The 22,073-nt window shown below is 42.7% G+C and overlaps 1 protein-coding gene across 2 annotated transcripts in view; it reads right to left on the bottom strand.

Moving 5' to 3' along the window:
- RCL1 (RNA terminal phosphate cyclase like 1) overlaps positions 1 to 5,265 on the bottom strand; it is a 31,201-nt gene extending 25,936 nt beyond the window's left edge. The window contains exons 1-3 of one of the 2 annotated variants that reach the window (XM_062018309.1): positions 5,110 to 5,265; positions 3,057 to 3,128; positions 689 to 864 (exon numbers count right to left, since the gene is read on the bottom strand). In XM_062018309.1, the coding sequence (XP_061874293.1) occupies positions 689 to 864; positions 3,057 to 3,128; positions 5,110 to 5,257 (396 nt within the window). In that variant the 5' untranslated portion in view covers positions 5,258 to 5,265. The remainder of the gene's footprint in view (positions 1 to 688; positions 865 to 3,056; positions 3,129 to 5,109) is intronic. The other variant, XM_062018310.1, reaches the window with a different exon arrangement.
- Between the last annotated feature and the right edge of the window lie 16,808 nt (positions 5,266 to 22,073).

Here is a 22,073-nt window from a genome sequence, read left to right as displayed (position 1 = left end):
TCAACTAAAATTATTTAATCTCTACTGGCCTATGAGGCTGATGCCTGAAACGGGACAATTTCCAGAATCAAGACTCAGTCACTTAGAAGTCTTACTTGAAAGCAACATTAAGTTTGGACTGATCTTTGTCTCCAAATTGTTCAAGAATGTCTCCACTGTGATTAAAAAGATGCCATCAACCAAAAGACTTCTTTGATTCTTACTACTTACCATTTCTAACAAGTACTTTTAATCACAGTGACTGAAAGATTAGCAAAACATTTTTCCCCTTTTTCTTTGTTTTTCTTGGCAGTGCTGTGTATAGCCCACTTCAATCATCCTTTGACTCATGTGGGTGTCTCACAGACTCACAGGTGAGAGAAGAAGTTTTTAAAATGACAAGAGAAGCACAGTTGAAAAGCTATAAATACCAGCAAGACTCAGAAGCTCATCTAATATCTGCAATTATACTTCATTTGTATTCATTTAAACTGGTTTTCAGATGGCAGTGTTTCTTTAATCAGTGGAAAACAGGGGGTCTCCAATCACCATTCAAAAGGTAAACAGTCATGCTGTTCTCCAAAAGTCATCATGTTAGAGGGTTTTTGGTTTTCTTTTTCAAAAATACACTTCAAACACTTCTTCCAAAGTTTTTTTTTTTAGAAGGAAAAAAGTAATCCTCTACTGGTACCTAAATTTTATTACTTACTGAAGGATCTACTTGATCATTTGTTACTCCTCTCAGGACAATCTTCAGTGGATGTTTCATGAAAGGTGCCAAGCAGAGCAGACTTTCCAAATAGTAGCCAATACTACGACTGGGGCTGCAGTCATGTTCTAACGAGCCTCCATAGAGAAGTCCAGGCTGATAGTACAAAGAAGTACCTGGGGAAGATGCAAGCCAAAGGAGAGGGCTGTCAGCACACCTGCCATTACTGTAGCATAAAGAGACTTTGCAACAATGTATCAGGTAATTTGCAACAGTACCACTTCCAGCATGCTATTTCTATGCCTGTAGCTGATATATGGACCACTACACACAAGTGTCTGTCTTGCTGTCAAGGTTTGACATGACAGCCTTTTCTGGTAAGGGGGAAGGGACTGTAAAGATGGCTCCTGTAAGAAGTTGCTCGCAACTCTCCCCAGCTCTGAGTCAGACCCACTTCTGGGGCTGAGCCAATTAGATGTCTCCGCAATCACTTTTAAAGAAGCTGGAAGAGGAGGATCCTTCTTTTCTGGCTGGTGGTTGTTCAGAGAGTGGAAAGTGTGAGAGAAACAACTATACAGACTCCAAGGTCAGTGATGAAAGAGAGGAGGTGTGCTGGAGCAGAGACTCCCCTGCATTCTACAGAGAGGGCTGGTGAAGCTGAGATTTGTTTGCATTTTGTTAAAGACCCTGCATCAGGGGTAGTGATTCTCTTCATTAAAGGCCCGTGCCAGGGGCAGTGACTATAGCCAGAGGAGGCCATGTCCTGTCTGAGGGACTCCATGTTCACAGAAGCTGTAACTGTGGGGAAGAACCCACACCAAAGAAACTCATTAAACTTACGCCCAGAAGAAGCTGTGTAACCATGGGAGGGATCCTGTATCTGCAGAAACTGCAACTGTTGGGAAGAACCCTCACCAGAGAAGTTCCTTAAGGACTGTCGTGGTGCTTCTTTGCTGGCTGGGCAAAACCACCTCTTACCTTTGCAAATCACTTTTTAAGGAGGTGTAAAAAATCCACCCCTTGTTCAGAGGCAGAACCACAGAAAAGGCATCAGTCAATAGCACAGTTCATGATTTGCCCGTTACCTCTCACAAATAGTATCCTTATCTTAAATTTCATCTCCAGTGCTCCAAGTCCCACAGACTTGAGCCCCATGTTAAGCACCAAAAATGTCAAGGTTTTGCCCAGTCAGCCCAGCAGCACCATGAGAAGTCTCTCACTTGGAACTCCCCATTCACCCCCACCCTCATTAGGATGGTGGAGGCCCCAGCAAAATGGGAGTAAAAAGATAAGCAGGGTTGTTGTGGATTGAGACAAGGGCAGGGAGGGCTCGCTGCCAATTACGGTTCTGGGCAAAAGAGACTCCAGTACTCGACTTAGAGAGGAAAGTAGGAAAGTTTATTCTACTATCCACAAGAAACAGAACAGAAAAAAAGGATGAGAAAAGGATGAGTAGGAGGATGAGAAAATTACAACCAGCACTTTAAGATCTCCCTCCCCATCCCTCCTTTCTTCCCAGGCCCAGCTCACTGCTCCAGATATCTCTACCTCCTCCCCCCTCAATGGCTCACGGGGGCAGGGAGTGGGGGATGTGGTCAGTCTCTCACAGATGGGCTCTGCCGCTTCTGTCTTCTCAGATGAGGACGACTCCTGGCATTCTTCCCCTGCTCTGATACGGGGTTGCCATTACCATTACCCCATAACAACCTCCTGTCAAGCCATGACATTTCTCCCTGTTCCCTTGTCTCCTCAAAAACTAAGTATCTCTTTGCAAACACTAAAATGGTGATACAAGCAATTGTTATCCTCCACAGCAACTAAATCTTCACCAAATCATTAGGTCTGGACATATCTGGTGGTAGTTCATCTGCTTTACTGACTAACCATAATCCTTAAAAAAATCCTTAAGAAACACCAACCAGCCAACCAACCAAACATAATGCAAAAGAGGACAAGAACCAAAGAATAGTTTTATGTGGGATCCTTCTTACTGAAACCAACTCCTTTGCTGAGAAGGACTAGGCAGCAGTCTTGCTCAGAAGTTCGCCTTTGTTAAAGATAAGCCTTTGTTAAAGACAAGCCTTGCTTTCTACAAAATTCTGTTCCAGTTCACAGGGATCCTCCTCTGTGCCAAACAAAACACTAATTGTAGATCTTCAGCAATACAGTTTCCTTAGCTCTTTGCATTACAGTAGAGGGCTCATCTTCTGGCATAGAACCAATTACGAAAAAGCTTCTCAGCCTGGCTATTTCTAATCTTCTCAGTTGGTGATATATCAACACCTACATCTAGCAAGCCAAAACTTTGACTTCATTGTACAGTCTGGAAGACCAGAATAGAGGAAGAGGAGAAACCACCTGATCTCACCTGTTTGGTTTATTTCAATCCGAGAGCCATTGGTCACTTTGTCAATTAGTCGAATAAAACTTGCTTCAAAATCTAAGGAAGAACAAAGACAGAATTTCAAAGTTTCTTCAATTTATTACTTGAAAAATAAGAAACTTCAACATCAAACTTGTACATTTTCCCTTTCCTGCCTTTCATGACACTAAGGCTATCCTCACTCTCCAACTTGTTCTACCACATGAGAAAAGGCAACTCACTAAGAAAACAGAGATGCTTAGTTTGAGCCTCTATGCTTACAGGCATCTCAAAACAATTGACATGGCCTCAGATGTGACCGCTAGATTAGCCACACTTATCTCCCTGGCACACTGCAAGTGACACAAGTCAATACTTCTGAGTACAGTGGCCTAGGGGATCGCTGCAGCTCAGGATAAAACCTCTGACAATTCACGTTTTGCTCTGTATAAAACAAAACATAAAAATCCTAGCAAGACCCTATATAAGTACAACAAGCTAGTAACAGCTTCCCATTATTTTCTGTAGAAGTCTTACTTTAAGAGAAGAGGATATTCAGATATAAAAGGCTGCTGCACAGCCATTCCACAAACCCAATTAACTATCTGCAGACTGTCACATTTTCCATTTCCAAAACTGTCACTGACATAATAAAGGCTAAAGAAATAAAAGCCTCCCCATGGCCTCTCTTCTTGCTTACTGTTTATGCTTACTAACTTTTCGATTCTCTTTTTTGTGTGGACTCTCACTCATAGACAGAGGAAAAGACAGGCACATTTAACAAACAAAATAAAACAACTTAGCAGTAACCTTGTGTTACTTCTTAAATAGAAATCAGATTTTTCTTTCTATACAGGCTTCTAGGATGCACTAAATACTTAAACCAAAAAGAAATCTGCACTAATCACAGATGGTTAACAATTGCCTAATACAGTTGATGCCTTAGTCACACATGCAAGTTCTGCTCTCTGTTATGAACATTTCTGAACTCCAATTTTACATGACAGTATCAGGACCTCTTTCAGTGCAAGGCTGCATCCTTACAAACACACATTTCTCTCTTGGAGAACAAACTGCAAAAGTGTGTTCTTTGACAAAAGTTGTGGAAAGCAGAGAAAACTGCATATTGCATCAACAGCACAAATCAAGGCTGTTATCATTTTTCTGTTACTCTCACAGTTCATGTTTTAACCCATACTTGAAAAAAGCAACTCAAATGCCTTTTGAAAAATCCTACATGGCAAAACTTAAAAACTTCACCACCACTAGAACATCCCACGGTACTAATAATAAATACTTTAGGTCACGGTAAATGTTAAGTCAAGCACAGAAGAATGTTTTGACAGTTTCAGCAGAGAATTTCTGGCTACAAACTGAAGCCTCCTCATGAGGCAGAGCACTGTCTATGCTAGTCCTACAGTCCTGGCCCTAACCCAGTCCTGAACCTCACATCCTGCCAAAAAAATAACCAAACATCACGATAATGTTTCTTCTTCAATCTCTATTCTGTCGTCTTCTTACTTCAGTTAAACGAAGAAGTTTACTTCAGACTGCTAAGAGCCCTGTACAGGAATAAAGGGGTAACTCCCAAAGCAAGGCGTTTCTCAGAGGAGTCTTTAGCGTCCGTCAGGTCGTCCATTGCACTCTACGTCCGCCGCGGCCCCTGAGGGCCCACGCCGGGGGAGATGCGTGACCCCGCGGGAAGCCGCGCGGCCGCCGCCCAGCCGTGCGTCTGTCCGCAGCACAGAGGCTCTGCCACCAAAACACGGCGGCGGGCAGGTGACACCGGCCTCCTCGTTCCCGTGCCCCAAACCCCGCCACCCACGTGTGCCACCTCCACGCGAGCCGGCGCCGGCGGCTCGCCGCCCACAGCGCAGAACGGGGCTTTTCCGCGGGCTGGCACCGGCACGCAGCCGGCAACCGCCTGCGCTTCCGCCTGCTCTGTACGACCGGCTAGGAAGGGACCGGGGCCGCCTCGGCTCCCGGCGCGGGGCTGCTCCTGCCCGGCAGCCAGCCCCCGGCACAGCCGCCCGCCCCTATCCCCAGGGCCGCCGCTCACCGCGGAGGCCGGGATCCTCCTCCTTGGCGCGGATCTTGCGGATTTTGAGCGGCCGGCCGCTGAGCGTGGCCAGCACCAGCCGCTGCCGCAGGAAGTTACAGCCAGCGTAGCTGAGGCAATGCGCCTCAGCCGCCGCAGCGCCCGCCATGCCGCCGCTCCGCCGTGCCCACGTGCTTGGGAACAGGAAAGGTAGCGACAGCGCCGAGGTCAGAGGGCGAGGGGCGGGGCGGCGGCCCGTGGGGGCCGGGCCGGGCAGGCGCCGGGCCCCGCTTCCGCCCTGTGCTCTCTGCCCGGCCCGGCGCGGGGTTTGTTTCACGGACCGGGGTCCGGCCGCCGCACCCTGGCGGAACGCGAAGCGGAGGCTTGAGCGCGGCTTCCAGTCCTCGGGCTATCGGTTGGCCCGGGGACTGCGGCAGGGCCCAGCCGGCCTTAGAGAAAAGGCTGAGCAAAGCTCTCGATCTGTGTTCTGTGAGAAACATGGATTACCCAAGGGATGTGGCAGTGGCAGTGCCAGACTGCATTTACATGTGCACAGAAAGAAATTGCTTAGACTAGAGTAGAACCAGCAACAATCATCCAGTCCAGCTGCCTGCCCACTTCAGGGCTGACCAAAAGTTAAGGGCCTTGTTTAAATGTCCCTTAAACACAGTCAGGCTTAGGGTATCAACCACTCGTCTTAAGAAGCCAGTTCCAGTGTTTGACCACCCTCTTCACAAATAAATGCTTCCCATTCTCCATTCTAAACCTCCCTTGATAGAGCTGTGAGCCATTCCCACACATCCTGTCAGTGGATCCCAGGGAGCAGAGATCAGTGCCTCCCTCTCCACTCCTCCGTCCTCAGGGAGCTGCAGAGAGCAATGAGCTCACCCCTTGGGCTCATTTCCTCTAAACTAGGTAAGCCCAAGGCCCTTGGCTGCTCCTCACAGGACATGCCTGCCAGCCAGTTCACCAGCTCCCTCACCCTTTTCTGAAGGCATTAAAGGACCTTCACATCCCTCAGAACAGCAGAGGTGCTCCAGGTGAGGCCACAACAATGCTGCATTCAGTAGATTAGTCCCCCCTGTTCCCCAGCTGTTTCTGTTGGTGTGATGCACCCCAGGACACACAGTTTGCCCTCTCAGCTGCCAGGGCACTGCTGATTGATGTTGAGCCTGCTGTCAGCCAGCACCTCAGATTCTTTGCTGTGGGGCTGCTCTCCAGACACTGCACTCACTGTTGCACATCTACTGGAGAAAAAAAACTTATTTACACAAAGTTAGATAAGCAGAGATGTCCTTTATTTCATGATGCCCCGGTTACATGGGATCATTCCCAAAGTACATCCAAGTAAGTATTAAAATTAACAGATATTTTTACCCAACATGCTTTTGGTTTTTTTCACTATGCATAAAAGCCCGCTTATAATTGTTCATTGTGTTCACCCTTTACCTTGGTTGATCATTTGTTACTTTTACATCACTCGATATTGGTCCCTTATTACACAAGTTGTACATATTCATATATATTTCAAAGTCACTTGGCCAACTAACTGACTTAAGCTATTGATTATTTGGTGTTGTGAACCAGAATGGTACTAATTATCTAGCGTTCTGGACCAGAAAGTTACAGGGTTTCAAGGCAACGAACAGCCTAATGGTTAATATAACAAACTCTTTTCTTCCTCTGATGCAATCACTCCTAACATTGTTCTTGGATGTTTTATGGCTTGCAGGTGTGTGGATTTAAACAACCTCCCTCATTATCACTCTTATTTTCATTGTGCCTGGTTTCTCATGCATGTTTTTCTCTTACAGAGCAGCTTCCCCAAGGAGGCCTGGTTTTGCCTAGTTATGCTAACTTATTAATTTTACTTAAAAAGTAACTATTTGATAAAATTACATGGATTTTTATACCTCCTACAACATCACAATTTACATTTGTGCCTGGTGAGACTCTGTCCCAGGTGTGGAATCCAGCATATGTTTGTGTTGAATTTAATTCCACTGATGATTACCCAATGCTCCAGTCTATCCAGATCCCTCTGCAAGGCCTATTGTCCCTCAAGAGAGGCAACAGCAGGTCCCAGTTTGCTGTCATTAGTGTTCCCCGTGCCTGTAGGGTGATGAGGGCAAAGTCAGAGGTTATAGTAAACCAGAATTTTATTTTTACAGAATAATATGAATATTAGAATTGGAAATATATTTCACACACAGTTTCAATCGGGATAAAAATATGGGTTTTCAGTTAGCAGGCAATGGGTTAGAAGATCATTTACTACATGGTTATAAGAACACTTACTTTAGCTACTACTTATTAATTGAATTAACAGTTTAAAGCTAGCTTCTTTTATAGATAATGCTTACTTCATACAGAATGATGTTACCCATAACAAAGACAGCAGGTGATTCTCTTTCAGCTCCACAGTGTAACCTTGAGGGGCATACCTGCTCAAGGGGGAAGATTTTCAGACATACGCTGGAGCAGAGTGTGCAGAAATCCTCTCACCCCCACAGAATGGGACTGGGCTTTTATAGAATAAAGTGATTGACTGTTAGTTAGACTGTTTGATTTTACATCTCTGTAGAGGCATCAAGAACATCTGTTTCCAGAAACGTTATCTCTGAGATGTTGTTTTCACTGCCCACTAGCTCAGGAGTTTTCTCATCCTTCCAGGTTATTCTTGAAGATAGTGAAGTGAGGCTGGTCTGTAGGGGCCTTTGCCACTAGAAAACAGTGTGATCTTCAGCTTGTATCTTTTCACGAGGGAGAGTTCCCTGCCACAATCAGCCATGTGCAGAAAAGATCAAATAATTTTCGTTACAAATAGTAACATGTTTTTTTCTATTTTTCTTTTTTTTTTTCTCATTAGGTTGTTTTCAGGGACTAAAACATAATTTTTTTAAACCACAATAGGAATGCCTTACAGTAACTATTCAGGAGATAGACCTCCTTTTGTTAGCTGCTGGCTGACTCTGCTTTTCAGATCAGTCCACAAAAGAATCATTTGTTATTTTGATAAACTCATCTGCAAACTATGTGTCATAGAATAACAATGGTTTGGGTTGGAATAGACCTTTAAAGATCATCTATCCAACTCCCTGCCATGGGTAGGGATGTCTACTGCATCCAGTTGATCAATGTTGGGAATTAGTAAAACTTGATTGTAAAATATTAGAATTAATTGTGCTTTAATTTTGGATGAACTGAGACTAGCTAAAGCTGAACAACTTTATGAGTGCTGAGGCCTGAAGCCTCAAACTTCAGGGTGACAAATCACTGAGAGTTGTCTGGTGCTAAACAATATCAACTAGAGGAAGGGGGAGGAAATTGTCCTACTTGAAGTTAACAAAAAATGGACAAATTGACAATACTCAAGTGCAGATAAAGTAAAAGGATTATAAATCAGAATAGAACTGTGAATTCCAAGCTAAGAACAAAAACCAACTGGAGACAGAGAAAGGCACAAGAAGACCCCAGCTTCAAATATTGGACAGCAGCCCAAGCTGTCAAAAGAAGGGAGGGGAACTTCTCTGGGGAACCTGTTCCAGTGCCTCACTGGAGGGGGCAATCATGTCCCTTGACCTGCTGGCCATGCTTCCTTCTATGCAGCCCAGAAAATGGTCAGCTTTCTGGGCTGCAAGTACAGCTCCACTTTTTCTTTCATCACTACCCCTAAATCCTTCTCTGCAGCGCTGATGTCAAATAATTCACCCCCAAGTCTGAACTGATACTGGGGATTTCACTGACTCAGGTCCAGGACCTTGCAGTTGGCCTTATTGAACTTCATGATGTTCTCATGGGCCCACTTCTCAAGCCTGTCAAGGTCACTCTGGATAGCATCCCGTCCCTCAAACAGATCAACTGCACTGCTGAGCTTAATGTCATCTGCAAACTTCCTGAGAGTGCACTCAATCCCACACTATGTCATTGAAGGAGATACTAAATATTATTGGTCCCAATATAGAGCCTTTTGGGACACTACTCATTATTGGTTTCCACTTTGACATTGAGCCATTGACTTTAAATTGTTCAAGGCCAGCCAGCCAATTCCTTATCCATCTAACAGTCCACCTGACAAACCTAGGTCTCTCCAATGTGGTGGCAAGAATATTATGAGGGACAGAGTAAAAGGCCTTACAGAAGTCCAGGTAGATGACGTCTGTAGTTCTTCCCATGTCCACTGATACACAAGATACACCGATACTCAAGCATGATTTTCCCTGTGTGAAGCTCTGTTGGCTGCTTCAAATCACCTCTCTGTTTTCCATATATTTCAACATATCTTCCAGAAGGATCTGCTCCATGATTTTCCCAGGCACAGCAATGAGACTGGAAGGTCAGTAGTTCCCTGGGTCCTCTTTTCTATCCTTTTTAAAAATAGGCATGATGTTTCCCTTGTTCCAGTCACCAGGCACTTTCCTCGACAGCTATACGTTTTCAGATATGATAGAGAATGGTTTGGCAACTACAGCAGCCATTTTCTTCAGGGATGCATCTTATTGGGTTGTGTGTACGTTCAAGTTACTCCAGTCACCTGGAACCCAATCTTCTCAATGGGAAGCACTTTATTTTGCTGGCCTCTGCCTGGAAGTTCAGAGGCTCGAAGAATATTGAAAGAGAGATTACTGTTGAAAACTAAGACCAAACAATTGTTGAGTACCTCAGCCTTCTCCATGTCAGTTATAACCAGCTCTTATTTACAACAAGGAGTACCTTTTCTTTAATCTTCATTTTCTGGCCAATGTACCAGTAAAACCCATTTTTATTTTTCTTTTCATCTCTTGTCAATGAAGTATAGTGATGTCTGTCATAATATGACTAGTATAGTCATCAAGAGAGAAACTTTGTCTTTACTAATAGCTGTGGAAAATGCATGGCAGTTACCTTCCTGCAGAGTTTCATTTTGTGAAAGAAGTAGTTTAATATATTTAGATGTGGATTGTTACTGAATCTTGCAGTATGTATCCCAAATCACGGGTTGTCCCTGACTAAACATGTTGTGTGTGATAATTTCAAAGGGATAACTGCTGTGGTTTACCATTCAGCTATATGCCTGATTCTACTTTTGAACCTACAAATGTTTTTCATGCAGCTGCAGTTATTTTTTTTAATATTATTCTAGATTGCAGGTAAAGTATGCTTTGAGTCATAACTCACTCATAATAAGCCAGTTTTGCCTTTCTGTAAGCAGCTAAGATATGTCATAAAATCATAGTCTGCAGATGCAGATCTCTGGTGCCCAGTGATAAGACCCAAGGAAATGGAATGAAGCTGCATCAAGGGATGTTGAGGCTGGACATTAGGAGACTGCTCTTTATGGAGGAGGTAGTTGGTCACTGGAGTAGGCTCCCCACAGAAGTAGTCACAGCATGAGGCCTCTTAGAGTCCAAGGAGCGTCTCAATGATGCTGTTAGTCATATGGTTTAGTTTTAGGTGGTGCTGTGAGGAGTTCATAGAATCATAGAATGGTACGGGTTGGAAGGGACCATTAGAGATCATCTAGTTCAACCCCCCTGCAGAAGCAGGTTCACCTAGATCAGGTCGCATAGGAACATGTCCAGGTGGGTCTTGAAGACCTCCAAGGAAGGAGACTCCACAACCCCTCTGGGCAGCCTGTGCCAGGGCTCCCTCACCCTCACAGTGAAATAGTTTTTTCTTATATTTAAGTGGAACTTTTTATGTTCCAGCTTCATCCCGTTACCCCTTGTCCTGTTGCTAGGTACAATAGAAAAAGGGGATGCCCCAACCTCCTGACACCCACCCTTTAGATATTTGTAAATGTCAATAAGATCACCCCTCAGTCTCCTCTTCTTTAGAAGGATGCTCAGTTGAATTGGACTCAATGGTCCTTGGTAGTCCCTACCAACTTGAGCTATTCTAGGATTCTGTTGAATACTTCAAGATCTGAAAATGAAATAAAACCCGCCAATAAAGACTTGGAGCTACAACAAAGGTTATGTTCAGCATTTGTGTTATCCTAAAACTTGGGTTCATCACCTGGTGTGCAGACATCAGTTCCCACACAGAGTGATGATATCTTTTTTTATTGGATGAATGCACACCCAAGGTCTCAAGACACCTAATATTTATACACAAAAAAATAACATATTTGGAGCCTTAACGTCTACGTTATTCCACCATACAGTTGATTAAAACTTCTTTGTCTAGGATGTAAATTAATATGCATGCCTCACCTGCTCTCCGCTCCTTTGTCTTTTAAGTCAGGGGTGTATTTGGAGTCAGCAATCTGTGGGTCAGCAGTCTTGATCCTCCCAGCTGGGATTACTTTTTTACCTATTTTCTTCTTGTTTTGGCAGACCTAAGCAGTTTGTTGTGATTTACCAACCCAACCACCAGTCATTTATTCTAAGCTTATGCTTTTTTGACAGACATACACAATGGCACAGTGTTTCAAGACTAATTCAACAACTTTCTTAAATCTAACAAAATTAATCTTTAACCTATAACATTTCAGCATCTTGAAGAATGATTGGATCTACATTCAAATCTAATTGAAACTACGTTTCAGTTGTAATGTAAACTCTAAATTTGCTTACTTCCATTTTTGGAAACCTTGAAAAGTTTTGCCCTGTTGTATCGTGAGTTAATATAGACCTGCTTCCTGCTTAGTTGTTTTGATCATGGTTCTTTTCTCAGCACAGCTGGAAGTAGATTCTTCACTTGCGTTGCCTGATCGAAAGCTGAATTATTTGCCTTCACAGGAACTCAAAGAAATATCCATTATTTCCAGGCCTTTCTTTTCCAAAGGATCTATGTGATAACGACTTATAATCTAATGAATTCACAACAACCATACTTCCCAAAACTCCTGTTGCGTAGGCAAGAGAAAGATTTTAAAGCTTGTCATCCTTGGAGCTTCGTAGAGTCCACAAAGGAAGAGCTTTGGTCCAGGTTAGCTCTCATGAGATCAGGTTGATCCAATTTTGTCTGCTCTAAATAGTTTATTTTAAAAAGTGAACAAGATCATATATTATTAGTGATTAGTTTGGGATGGAATAAAATAAATAATACTAATAAGATTTTTTTTTCCCCCTGGAACATGACCAGATAGCATTTATCCCCTTGTTTACATGCAGTACATTTGGAGACAGAGAGAGGTGAAAATATAATCTGTAAGGTAAGTAATCATGGAGTTGCAAGTTTCCTCATTTTACCAAATATTGGACAATGCTAGATGTTTTCCATGGATTGGGTGGCACACATCACACCTGCAACTCAAGTACAAGAGTACAGCGTAGGAAACTACCCTCTGTTCAATAAGTACCTCAATTGTGAGAGTGTCTGAAAGAACCAAATGTCATTAAAGAGCAGCAGAGCCTTCAGAGCATCTAGCAACGAAACTTCTTACCACAGGTCTGCAGCAGCCACTTTCTTCTTGCTGCATTAAGAGGAAGTGTGTTTCTTAGGAGTAGATACCAAGCAACTAGTCTTTGAATTCTGTGGAGATATTTTGTGGGTTTGGCTGAACCCTTTAAGGATTCCTATTAAAAAAATGTTCAGAGCTAAGAATCACCACTTTTTTAGTATTGTTTTACCTGTGATAGCTTTAGTGATCTTCATTTTATGCATGCAACCTATATTCAAGAGTTGGGAGACCCATGACTAGCTTTAGCTCCAATTGTTCTTGCTTATGCATGTTAGAGTGACATGCAGCATTTGCTACTCATGTAGTTTTACTTTCAATGTCTTTCATACCAGATGTAGTACGAGGTGAATTATACTGTTATATAGGTGTCATGGTTTGACTTGATAGCCTTTTCTGGTAAGGGGGAAGGGGCTATAAAGATGGCTTCTGTAAGCAGTTACTCTCAACTCTCCACTACAGAAAAAAAGATTCACCCCATCCTCTTGACACCCTTCCTTTAGGTATTTATAATTGTTGATAAGGTCCCCTCTCAGAATTTTCTTTTCCAGGCTAACCAGCTGTAGTGGGTCTCCCCTTCCCTGGTTTGCTGAGGAGGTGGGTGATAGAGTGGTATGGCGAGCACCTGGCATCCAGCCAGGGGCAAACTACCACACCAGCACCAGGTCTCACAGTCTTTTCTTGTAAGAAATGTTCCAGTCCCCTAATCATGTTTGTAGCCCTGCACGGGACTCTCTCCAGAAGTTGCCTGTCCCTCTTGAGCTAGGGAGCCCAGAACTGGACACAGGACTCGAGATGAGGCCTCAAAAGGGCAGAGTAGAGAGGAAGGAGAACTCAACCTGCTGGCCACCCCCTGTCATGGGCAGGGATACCTTCCACTAGACCAGGTTGCTCAAAGCCCCATCCAACCTGCCCTTGAACATGTGAACACTTCCAGGAATGGTACAGTCACAGCTTCTCTGAGCAACCTGTTCCAGTGTCTCATCAGCCTTGTAATAAAAAAACTTCCTCCTTATGTCCGATATACACCCACCTTCCTGCTGTCATGACAGGCTTTAATATGAAAAATCCCTCCTTATTTCTTATAAGCCACCTTTTTGTATGGAAAGGCTGCTACAAGGTCATCCTGGAGCTGCAGTTTCTCTTAAGTGAACCACTGCAACTATCTCAGCCTTTCCTCACAGGAGACTTGTTCAAGCTCTCTGATCATCTTTGTGGCCTTCCCTTGGACCCCCTCCAACAGGTTGATGTCCTCATTGTGCTGTGGACCCCGGAGCTGGACCACTACTCCAAGTGGAGTGTCACCACAGCAGAATAGAGGGAGACAATCATGTCCCTTGACCTGCTGATTGTGCTGCTTTTTGTGCAGCCCAAGATACAGTTGTTTTTTCTGGCTGAAAGCGCACATTACCAGGTCATATCCCGTTTTTTTATGTACTAGGATCCACAAGTTCTTCTCTGCTCAATCCACCACACAGACTGTATTGATTTCCCCAATCTAAGTGCTAAGACAAAAATATGAAAACCGGAAGAATTATACATCCAAATCAAAAGAACACACCTGTGCTGAAGCCAAGCATGAGAAATTTTCTTACAAGAAGCAAGCTGGGCAATTTGTGAAAAATTAGGACTAAAAAGTGACAGCTGGAATAGAGCCTTAGCTCATGTACACAATGCCCAAGATTTCTAAGATATGGGAAAAAAAATGTAGGGCTATTCACATACAGATGAACACTGTATTTGTATCTGTATTTTTATAAAAAGTTTTATGTCGTGTTTTTGCAGAATCAAAGGACTATAGCTTTCTGTGTGCAAGGAGTTTGTTGCCAGTTGTAACCCTGATCTCGGGTATGACAGGAAAGATAGTGGGTCTTGTACAGCTGAAACTTTGTTCTGTGATGTACTGAGCAGAACTAATGGAAAACTGAGTGGGAAGAAGGTAAAGAACGTATGTCTCATATCCCCTCACACCTAACTTCTCTGCACAAAAATTCTTAAATAACTCTTGATAAATTAGTGGTTTGTTTTCCTGTTTGCAAACAAATTCATCCAAATCTCTGCATAGTTCCTTTGGATTTCAAAACTTGAAGAGTATTTTGGAATTCCAGAGCACAGTGCCAAATTCAAGGTAATATTTAATGAAAAAGTCTGATGCTGACCTTTCCCTATTTTCAGGGAACAATTTTGTCTCCTTTAATTTCCTTCATTCACAGTTATTTTACACAGAATCACAGACCTTTTAGATATAATGACAGGATAATAGTTAAATAACAGTTTCCTATGAGGTTCTGGGTATGGGATGGGATAGAGTGTGGACACTCTCACCAAATTCAAGAGAGTGTTCTGTGGAGACAGTGGTGTAAAAAGCTTTCAGGTGCTGGTATTGGAGCTGTGGAAGTTTTCCATGCCATTATCTGAACTCTATATCAGTGAACCTTTTGGTTTCCACAGAAAATGTGAATCCCAGTCCCATGCATGTAATTCAAATAAACCCATTGCTCTGGTTCATTTTTCTTCCTTTGTGTAGTCCCCTGCTTGCCTATACATGTATTTTTAATTTTGGCTGTCTCATGCTTCTGCTGTAACCTCTAATGTCTTGCTATCACCTGTTAACGATTTGCAAGGATCTGTTTCATGTTAAGGCATGTGAAAACAAAATCATGAGAGCAGTCTTCCTCAAAACTGACTCACTCCAGCAGCAGACGGAATGTCCTCATATAACTGAGATATATGTTTCACGTATTACTGAAAACAATCACTGACAGATGGACTGAAAAGTACTAATCATCTGGTATAATGGAAGTGTACGTGTAACGAGAGGTCTATCTCTCATAAGAGTATCTAATGACACAGAAGAGGGATTTCCTTTCCCTGGGAATGCTGGTAGTTTGTTGAGTCCAAGCATACCCAGAGCCAGGACAAAAATTTTTATTAATTACCCAGAGGTGCCACAGAGAGGCTGAATGACAGGTCATAGGTCTATAAATGTTGTGACTTGGACATCTCATAACGTAAAGCTGTTACTGGCTTCCCTTTAATACTTTCAACAGGATGTTTATTTTCATGAAACTAGTGACTGGGAAACCAGTAGAGTGTCCTAATATTTAATTGCTTGTTGAGGTAAGTACTACAGAAAAGGTAATTACAGAAATTTCTAAGATGGTCTGCTTTCTGCCAATATATGAGGCTTCCAAACGTCCAAGAAGGTAATGTTGTTTTGTAAATTTGTTTTGGTTCGCACATCTCTCAAGTGTTTTTGCACAGGCTCAGAAACACAGCTGTGTAGCCTTTGTTTTACTTTAATGTACTGTCTCTTCCTATTAGCTGTATTTTGAGGGATGTCGAAACAGTCTCTGATGAGTGTTTTTTATAAGATTAAAGCAGGGCTCTTTCATAACAGACCATAAATATATCTTAAAACAAAAGACTGAGAAGACAATAATGTTTTACAAATAGCTGAAGTACTGTATTTTATGCAGAAGGAGGATCCAGGGAGCTACAAGCCTATCATCCTGATCTTGGTGCCAGGGAAGGTTATAGAGCAGATCACCTTGGGTGCCATCATGTGGCATGTACAGGACAACGGGGTGATCAGGCCCAGTCACCATGGTTTATGAAAGGAAAGTCCTGTTGACTAACCCGAGCTTCTGCTATGACAAGGTGATCTGCTTAGTGGATGAGAGAAAGTCTATGGATGTTATTTATCTGAACTTTCATAAAGATTTTGACATAATTTCTCATAGCATTCTCCTGGAGAAACTGGCTGCTTATGGCTTAGATGGGTGTCCTCTTCACTAGGTGGAAAACTGGATGTCTGGGCCCAGAGAGTGCTGGCAAATGGAGCTAAATCCAGTTGGTGGCCAATCATCAGTGGTATTCCCCAGGGTCCAGTGCTGGGAGCCATTCTGTTTAATGTCTTTACCAATGTTGTGGATGAGGGGATCAAGAGCACCCTTGGTAAGTTTGTGGATGATACAAACTGGGCAAGTGTGTTGGTCTGCTGGAGGGCAGGAAGGCTCTTCAGAGAGACCTGGACAGGCTGGATTAATGGGCTGAGGCCAATGGTATGAGATCCACTAAGGCCGAGTAATGAGTCCTGCACTTGGGCCACAACCCCATGCAATGCTACAGGCTTGGGGCAGAGTGACTGGAAATCTGCCCAGAGGAAAGAAACTGGGGGTGTTTGTTGACAGTCAGCTGAGTATCAGCCAGCAGTGTGCTCAGGTGTCCAAGACGGCCAATGTCAGCCTGGCTTGTATCAGAAATAGAGTGACCAGCAGGAAGTGATTGTCCCCCTGTACTTGGTGCAGGCCACACTTTGAATACAGTGTTTGGTTCTGGGCCCTCACTCGAAGAAGGACATTGAGTGTGTCTTCAGCAAGAAGATTGTCAAACACTGGAATAGGCTGTCCAGGTAAGTGATTGTGTCACCATCCCTAGACATATGTAGATGTGGTGCTTAGGGACATGGTTTACTGATCGAAGTGGTAGTTAATGGTTGGGCTTGGTGATCTTAAAGGTTTTTTTCAAAACGAAACAATTCTGTGATTCTAAGATTTGGTTATTATGAACTTGTAAATGTGTAGCTTGTAATGAAGTCCTGCTATTCCTTGTGTCAGGCCACAAATCTTTTTACTGACTTTCTAAGGCCTCAGTGGTGAAGCTTGTCAGACTTGCTCATTATTAATACATTTTGGTCTGCTTACAGCTTTGCTTTGCTTCATTTGACTGTGACAGCATTTCCTCCAGTTTTCTACAGTTAATTCATCTTTCATCTTTTGTATTATATTTTTAAGTAAGTAATAGTAACAAGCAGTTATACTGTGTAGAATAATACTTATGACTCTACTATGATGAGTTAAGGTACAGAAATGCAGGTCTGGTACTATACTAGAGCCCTGAGAAGTGCAGATGGGAAAGACTGTATGCAAGTTGTTAAGAAATGGAGTATAGGGGTGACAATGCAGATCTCACAGCTAAAAACAATTAATCAGTGTTCAGTTGGAGAAATGCAGACCTGGAACTAGGCACAGTTGTTTTTAGCGTAAGCAAAGTAGGCAAAGTATCTAATAATACATGTGAAAGGCACTGAGTATATTGCTCAGATGTAATGTGGAGCTGCAGACTAGTGAGCAAGCAGCAAGGTGTAAAAGCATGTTTGTTAGCAAGCATACAAAAACAACTCCAAGTGGACCTTAGAGAGAGGAAAAACAACCGACATGAGCAACATATTCCTTACAGTGGAGGAGCCCAGGTGCTGATGAGCTACTGTAACCACTCCCCCCACACACACCCTGCAATGAGAGCTTGAGGTCTAGGAAATGAAGGGAAGAAGTGTGTTTAGAGCTATTGCAATAATAATAATAATAATAATAATAATAATAATAATGAAGCTTTGCAGCATACAGACATATCCTTCCTCATTCTGTACTAACTACTTTTGGATTAATAATAGCTATTGAATGAGGCTGTTAAGATTTCAATTATGCAAATAATAATTTTTTTACTTTAAAAATAAGTTGTGTTTCACCTTTGTCATAAATAAGGTTTTTAGCATAATAAGCTTGGTGTATGGACAATAAATTTATGTCTCAAGAACATACATTTCCTAGGAAACTTATTTTTGTGACAACCCTTCTTATGGATAAGTGTTAATTTGCCATACTCAGTATTTGGGAGGAATAATGACTTAGACTGTTTAATAAAGAGACGAATGACACCACTAATGTGGTACCATTATTTCTCTCTTTGCAAAGCATAAAACATTATTTAAATCTAAAGCAAGAATCACAGCTGTATGTGTTTGTTTTGTAAAAAGTCATACATTTGCGATGTTAACTTTAAGCCAAACAAAGATAACAACATTTCACTCTTCAGATTACAACCTATATCTGATTAAAAAAATTAAAATTATCCCTCAGATGTCTTTTATGGTAAATATTTTTGAGGGAGAATTTGCAGTTACATTGTGTGTGTATGCTATCTTTCATTGGTGAAGTGATTTTGTGTGGCCAGGTTTTGGTAGCAGGGGGCTACAGGGGTGGCTTCTTTAAACAAAGAGCTGCCAGAGCTGCCCCTTTAGCTGGTAAAGCCAATGCCAGTCAGCAATAAGATGGACCTGATGCTGACCAAGGCCTGGCCAATTAGTGATGGAGGTAACACCTCTGTGATTAATGTATTGAAGAAGAAGTTGCTGCACAGATGCTAAACTGCAGCAGCAGCAGCAGCAGCAGGGAATGAGAATGTGAGAACACCATCTCCACAAACACCAAGGTCAGTAGAGAAGGAGAGGGAGGAGGTGCCCAGGCACCAGAAGAGAGATTCCCCTGTGACCTGTGGTGAAGACCATGGTGAGGCAACTGTGCTCCTGCAGTCCGTGGAGGCCAAGGGGGAGCAGAGAGCCACTCACAGCCCATGGAGGATCCCATGCTGGAGCGAGTGGATGCCTGAAGGAGGCTGTGACTCCATGGGAAGCTTACCCTGGAGCAGGTTGTGATCCCATGAGGGACCGACCCATGCTGGAGCAGTCTGTTCCTGAAGGACTGCTCTCTCTGTGGGTGAGACTCTTGTTGGGGCAGTGTGTGAAGAGAAGGTCATGGAGTGCTATTTCCCATGGGAAGGACCCCACACTGTAGCAATGGTAAATGAGAGGAGGCCTCCTGCTGAGAAGAAGCAGCAGCAAAGTCCATCTGTAATGAGCTGACAGTAACCCACATACCCCTGCACTGCTGGAGCAGGGGAGGGAGAGTCACAGGAAGAGGGAGGGCTGGGGTAGGTGCTTTAGGATTCAGTATTTATTTCTCATTTTCCCTGCTCTGTTTTGATTGTTCATTAATAAATCAAACCAGTTCTCCCCAAGTTGAGTCTGTTTTGCCTGTGACTGAAACTGCTGAGTGATCTCCCTGTCTTGATCTCAACTCACCTACCCTTTTTATATTCCTCTCCCCTGTCCAGTTTAGGAGGGGGAGCAATAGAATGGCTTGGTGGGCAGATGGCACCACAACTGGATAAACATTTGATGCTTTTTTTTCTTTTTAAAAAAAATATTATTAATGAGATATCTTGTTTTAAAAATGTAACATCACAGGCCATTTCAGATTGAGATCCAGATGTCTAGTCCAACCTGTGACCCAAAGCAGGATCAGATTGTACTGCTGAGGGCTTTATCCCACTGAGGCATAAAAACCTCAAAGGGCTGAAACGTTTACTACAAGTACTCTATGAGTCCTGCCACACACCTCAGTAAAGTGCTTGGCCTTGCTCTCTCAGTAACCTGCTCACAGGTGTTAGAAGGCTGCTTTTAGATGCCTCTGGATGTTTTTCCTCTCCAGGCTTCTTTAACTTTTTTCCCTTAGTGTGTTTCCCTCAGCCTCTGGCAATGCCACTTCTCCAGCCCCTGACCATCTTTATCACTTCCTGTGAATCCTGTTCCAAGTAATTGATGTCTGTCTTCTACTGGAGGGCTCAAAAGTGACCACAGTATCCAGATCATAGAATCATACAATGGTAGGGGTTGGAAGGGACCTTTAGAGATCATCTAGTCCAACGTCCCTGCAGAAGCAGGTCAACCTAGATCAGGTCACATAGGAAGATGTCTAAGAAGTGTCTAATAAAAGGGGATAACTGTTTATCCTGATACAGTGGCTACCCTCCTGTTAGTATATCCAAGGATACTAACAAAGATGTCCATCTTTGCTGCCAGGGAATATGCTGGGTTGTGCTTAGCCTGCTGTCCACTGGTGCCTCCAAGACTTTTTCAGCAGAGCTGCTACCTTGCTGGTTAGTCTCCAGCCTGTGCTGTTCCAAGGAACTCTTTCAACAATTTGACAAACCCCTTTGAAGACTTTCTTATGCTTGAAAAAATGCTGAGATATCTGAAACACTCTCTATTGAAAAGAACATTTGGAATTGTTTCAAACCAGATTTCAATTACCACTCAGCTACCACGAGAGTAGCTTTATTGAGCTCATTGAGTCAGGATTTTACTTACATGCTACATGTATGAATAAGGCATCTGGTGGTCTGTAAGTAGAAAAAGGTTAGGTCAGAATACAATGCAAGTTGTAACAATTAAATATTGGTTATTGTGCTAAGATTTGAAAAACAAAGTTTGAATGAAATAACCAAATGCTGTGTCCCAAATATCAAACTGATGGCTTCAGGAAAAAAGAAAAAAATCACATGCATGTTTCTAAACACAGAACAGCTGTGCAAAATACTGTATAGGAACAAATGAACCAATGACCTATTTCAGTGCTACAGATACTTCCATGGTTTCCACTTTTGAATATGTTGCAACTATTGCACAAAACCACTAGGACAAGGTTTAGACTATGGAAAAAATAGCCAAGGAGAGGGAAGCAATAATCTATTTTACAACAAACATTTTCTAATATAAGTACTGACTTCTGTTCTGCAAGACTATTCATTAGTAAGACTGTGTGTGTGTGACAGAAGTGCCTTTCTGTCCACTTCCATCCCTTTTTTTGCATATCCTTTATGAAGTTTGGACAGATTTCTAAGCAGTCTTCAACAGTGGGATTATTTTAGCAATCCTCTGTGAAGATTTTCTGAGCTGCTGAATAGTGCCTATAGAGAGGCTGAACCCTCAGGTTGCCTCTTTAGCAGGCTAATAAATTATTTCTGCTTTGTGTACAGAATGAATTTGGAGATAAGGTTTAACAATCTCTCTGACAAATCTAGTTATTTGCTGCATATTTATTTAATATAAAACCTTCAATTGTTTTCTACAGATTTGCTTTAGGAACACTTGGGAGTTGTCTATACGTGCTATGGACTTCCACCTTTCAGAAGTCTATGAAGTGTGGAGCTTAAAACTAATAGCATGGCTTCTAACATTTAAATGGCTTTTGTTGCTGAGTTATTTTGTTTGGGTTTTTTTAAGACTGTAGTGCCTTGGCAGTCTGGGATGTTGCCCTGGGAACGTTCATAAAGCCGTGAATGTTTCACTCTTTCTGCCTTACTGTGTTCTAGAACAAAGGCATTACTAGGTTCAGTTAGGGAGGTTCACATTGCTCACTGTACTAAGATTTCTGCTCCTGTTAAGATTTCTGTTCTAAGCCAGTGTCTTCCTACTTAACTGTTAAGGCAGTTTATTTTGTCAACTGTCAGCTGGGCAGTATTGGGGCTACATTTCCATTTTCATCCTGTTGTATGTACTACACATCTGTTTAAAGGCTTTCTTGTTGCTGTTGCAAATCTCTTGTAAAACCATTTAAATTAAACAAGATTTTTAAACAGAATGCTAAATTTCATTAATGGTTTGGCTTTATCTCTGCTTCCCATTAAATCAGTTTTTCACTGTGGCTCCTCTAGCTTGCAGTGGTTGAGATTCATCAGCATCTCCAGAACCTTTAACAGGAAGGATCATTCCTCCTGCTGTAGACTTGAAAGTGAACAGTCAATGTTCTGTTTTGGTGAAAACACTGTGTTCTATTGTAGCTAGGAATTACTGAATCGAATCTGTAGGAAGAGACCTCTGGATGTCCCTTGCAAGAACACTGCTCAAAACAAGGCCAATCTTTGTCAGTTCCCATTCAAGTCTATTAAACAATGACTAGATCCAGCTTTTAAAAAATGT

This window comes from Colius striatus, chromosome Z (assembly GCF_028858725.1).
Source record: "Colius striatus isolate bColStr4 chromosome Z, bColStr4.1.hap1, whole genome shotgun sequence".
Lineage (NCBI taxonomy): Eukaryota > Metazoa > Chordata > Aves > Coliiformes > Coliidae > Colius > Colius striatus.
Note: the sequence above shows the minus strand (reverse complement) of the source record. Positions and strands in the feature narration are given on the sequence as shown.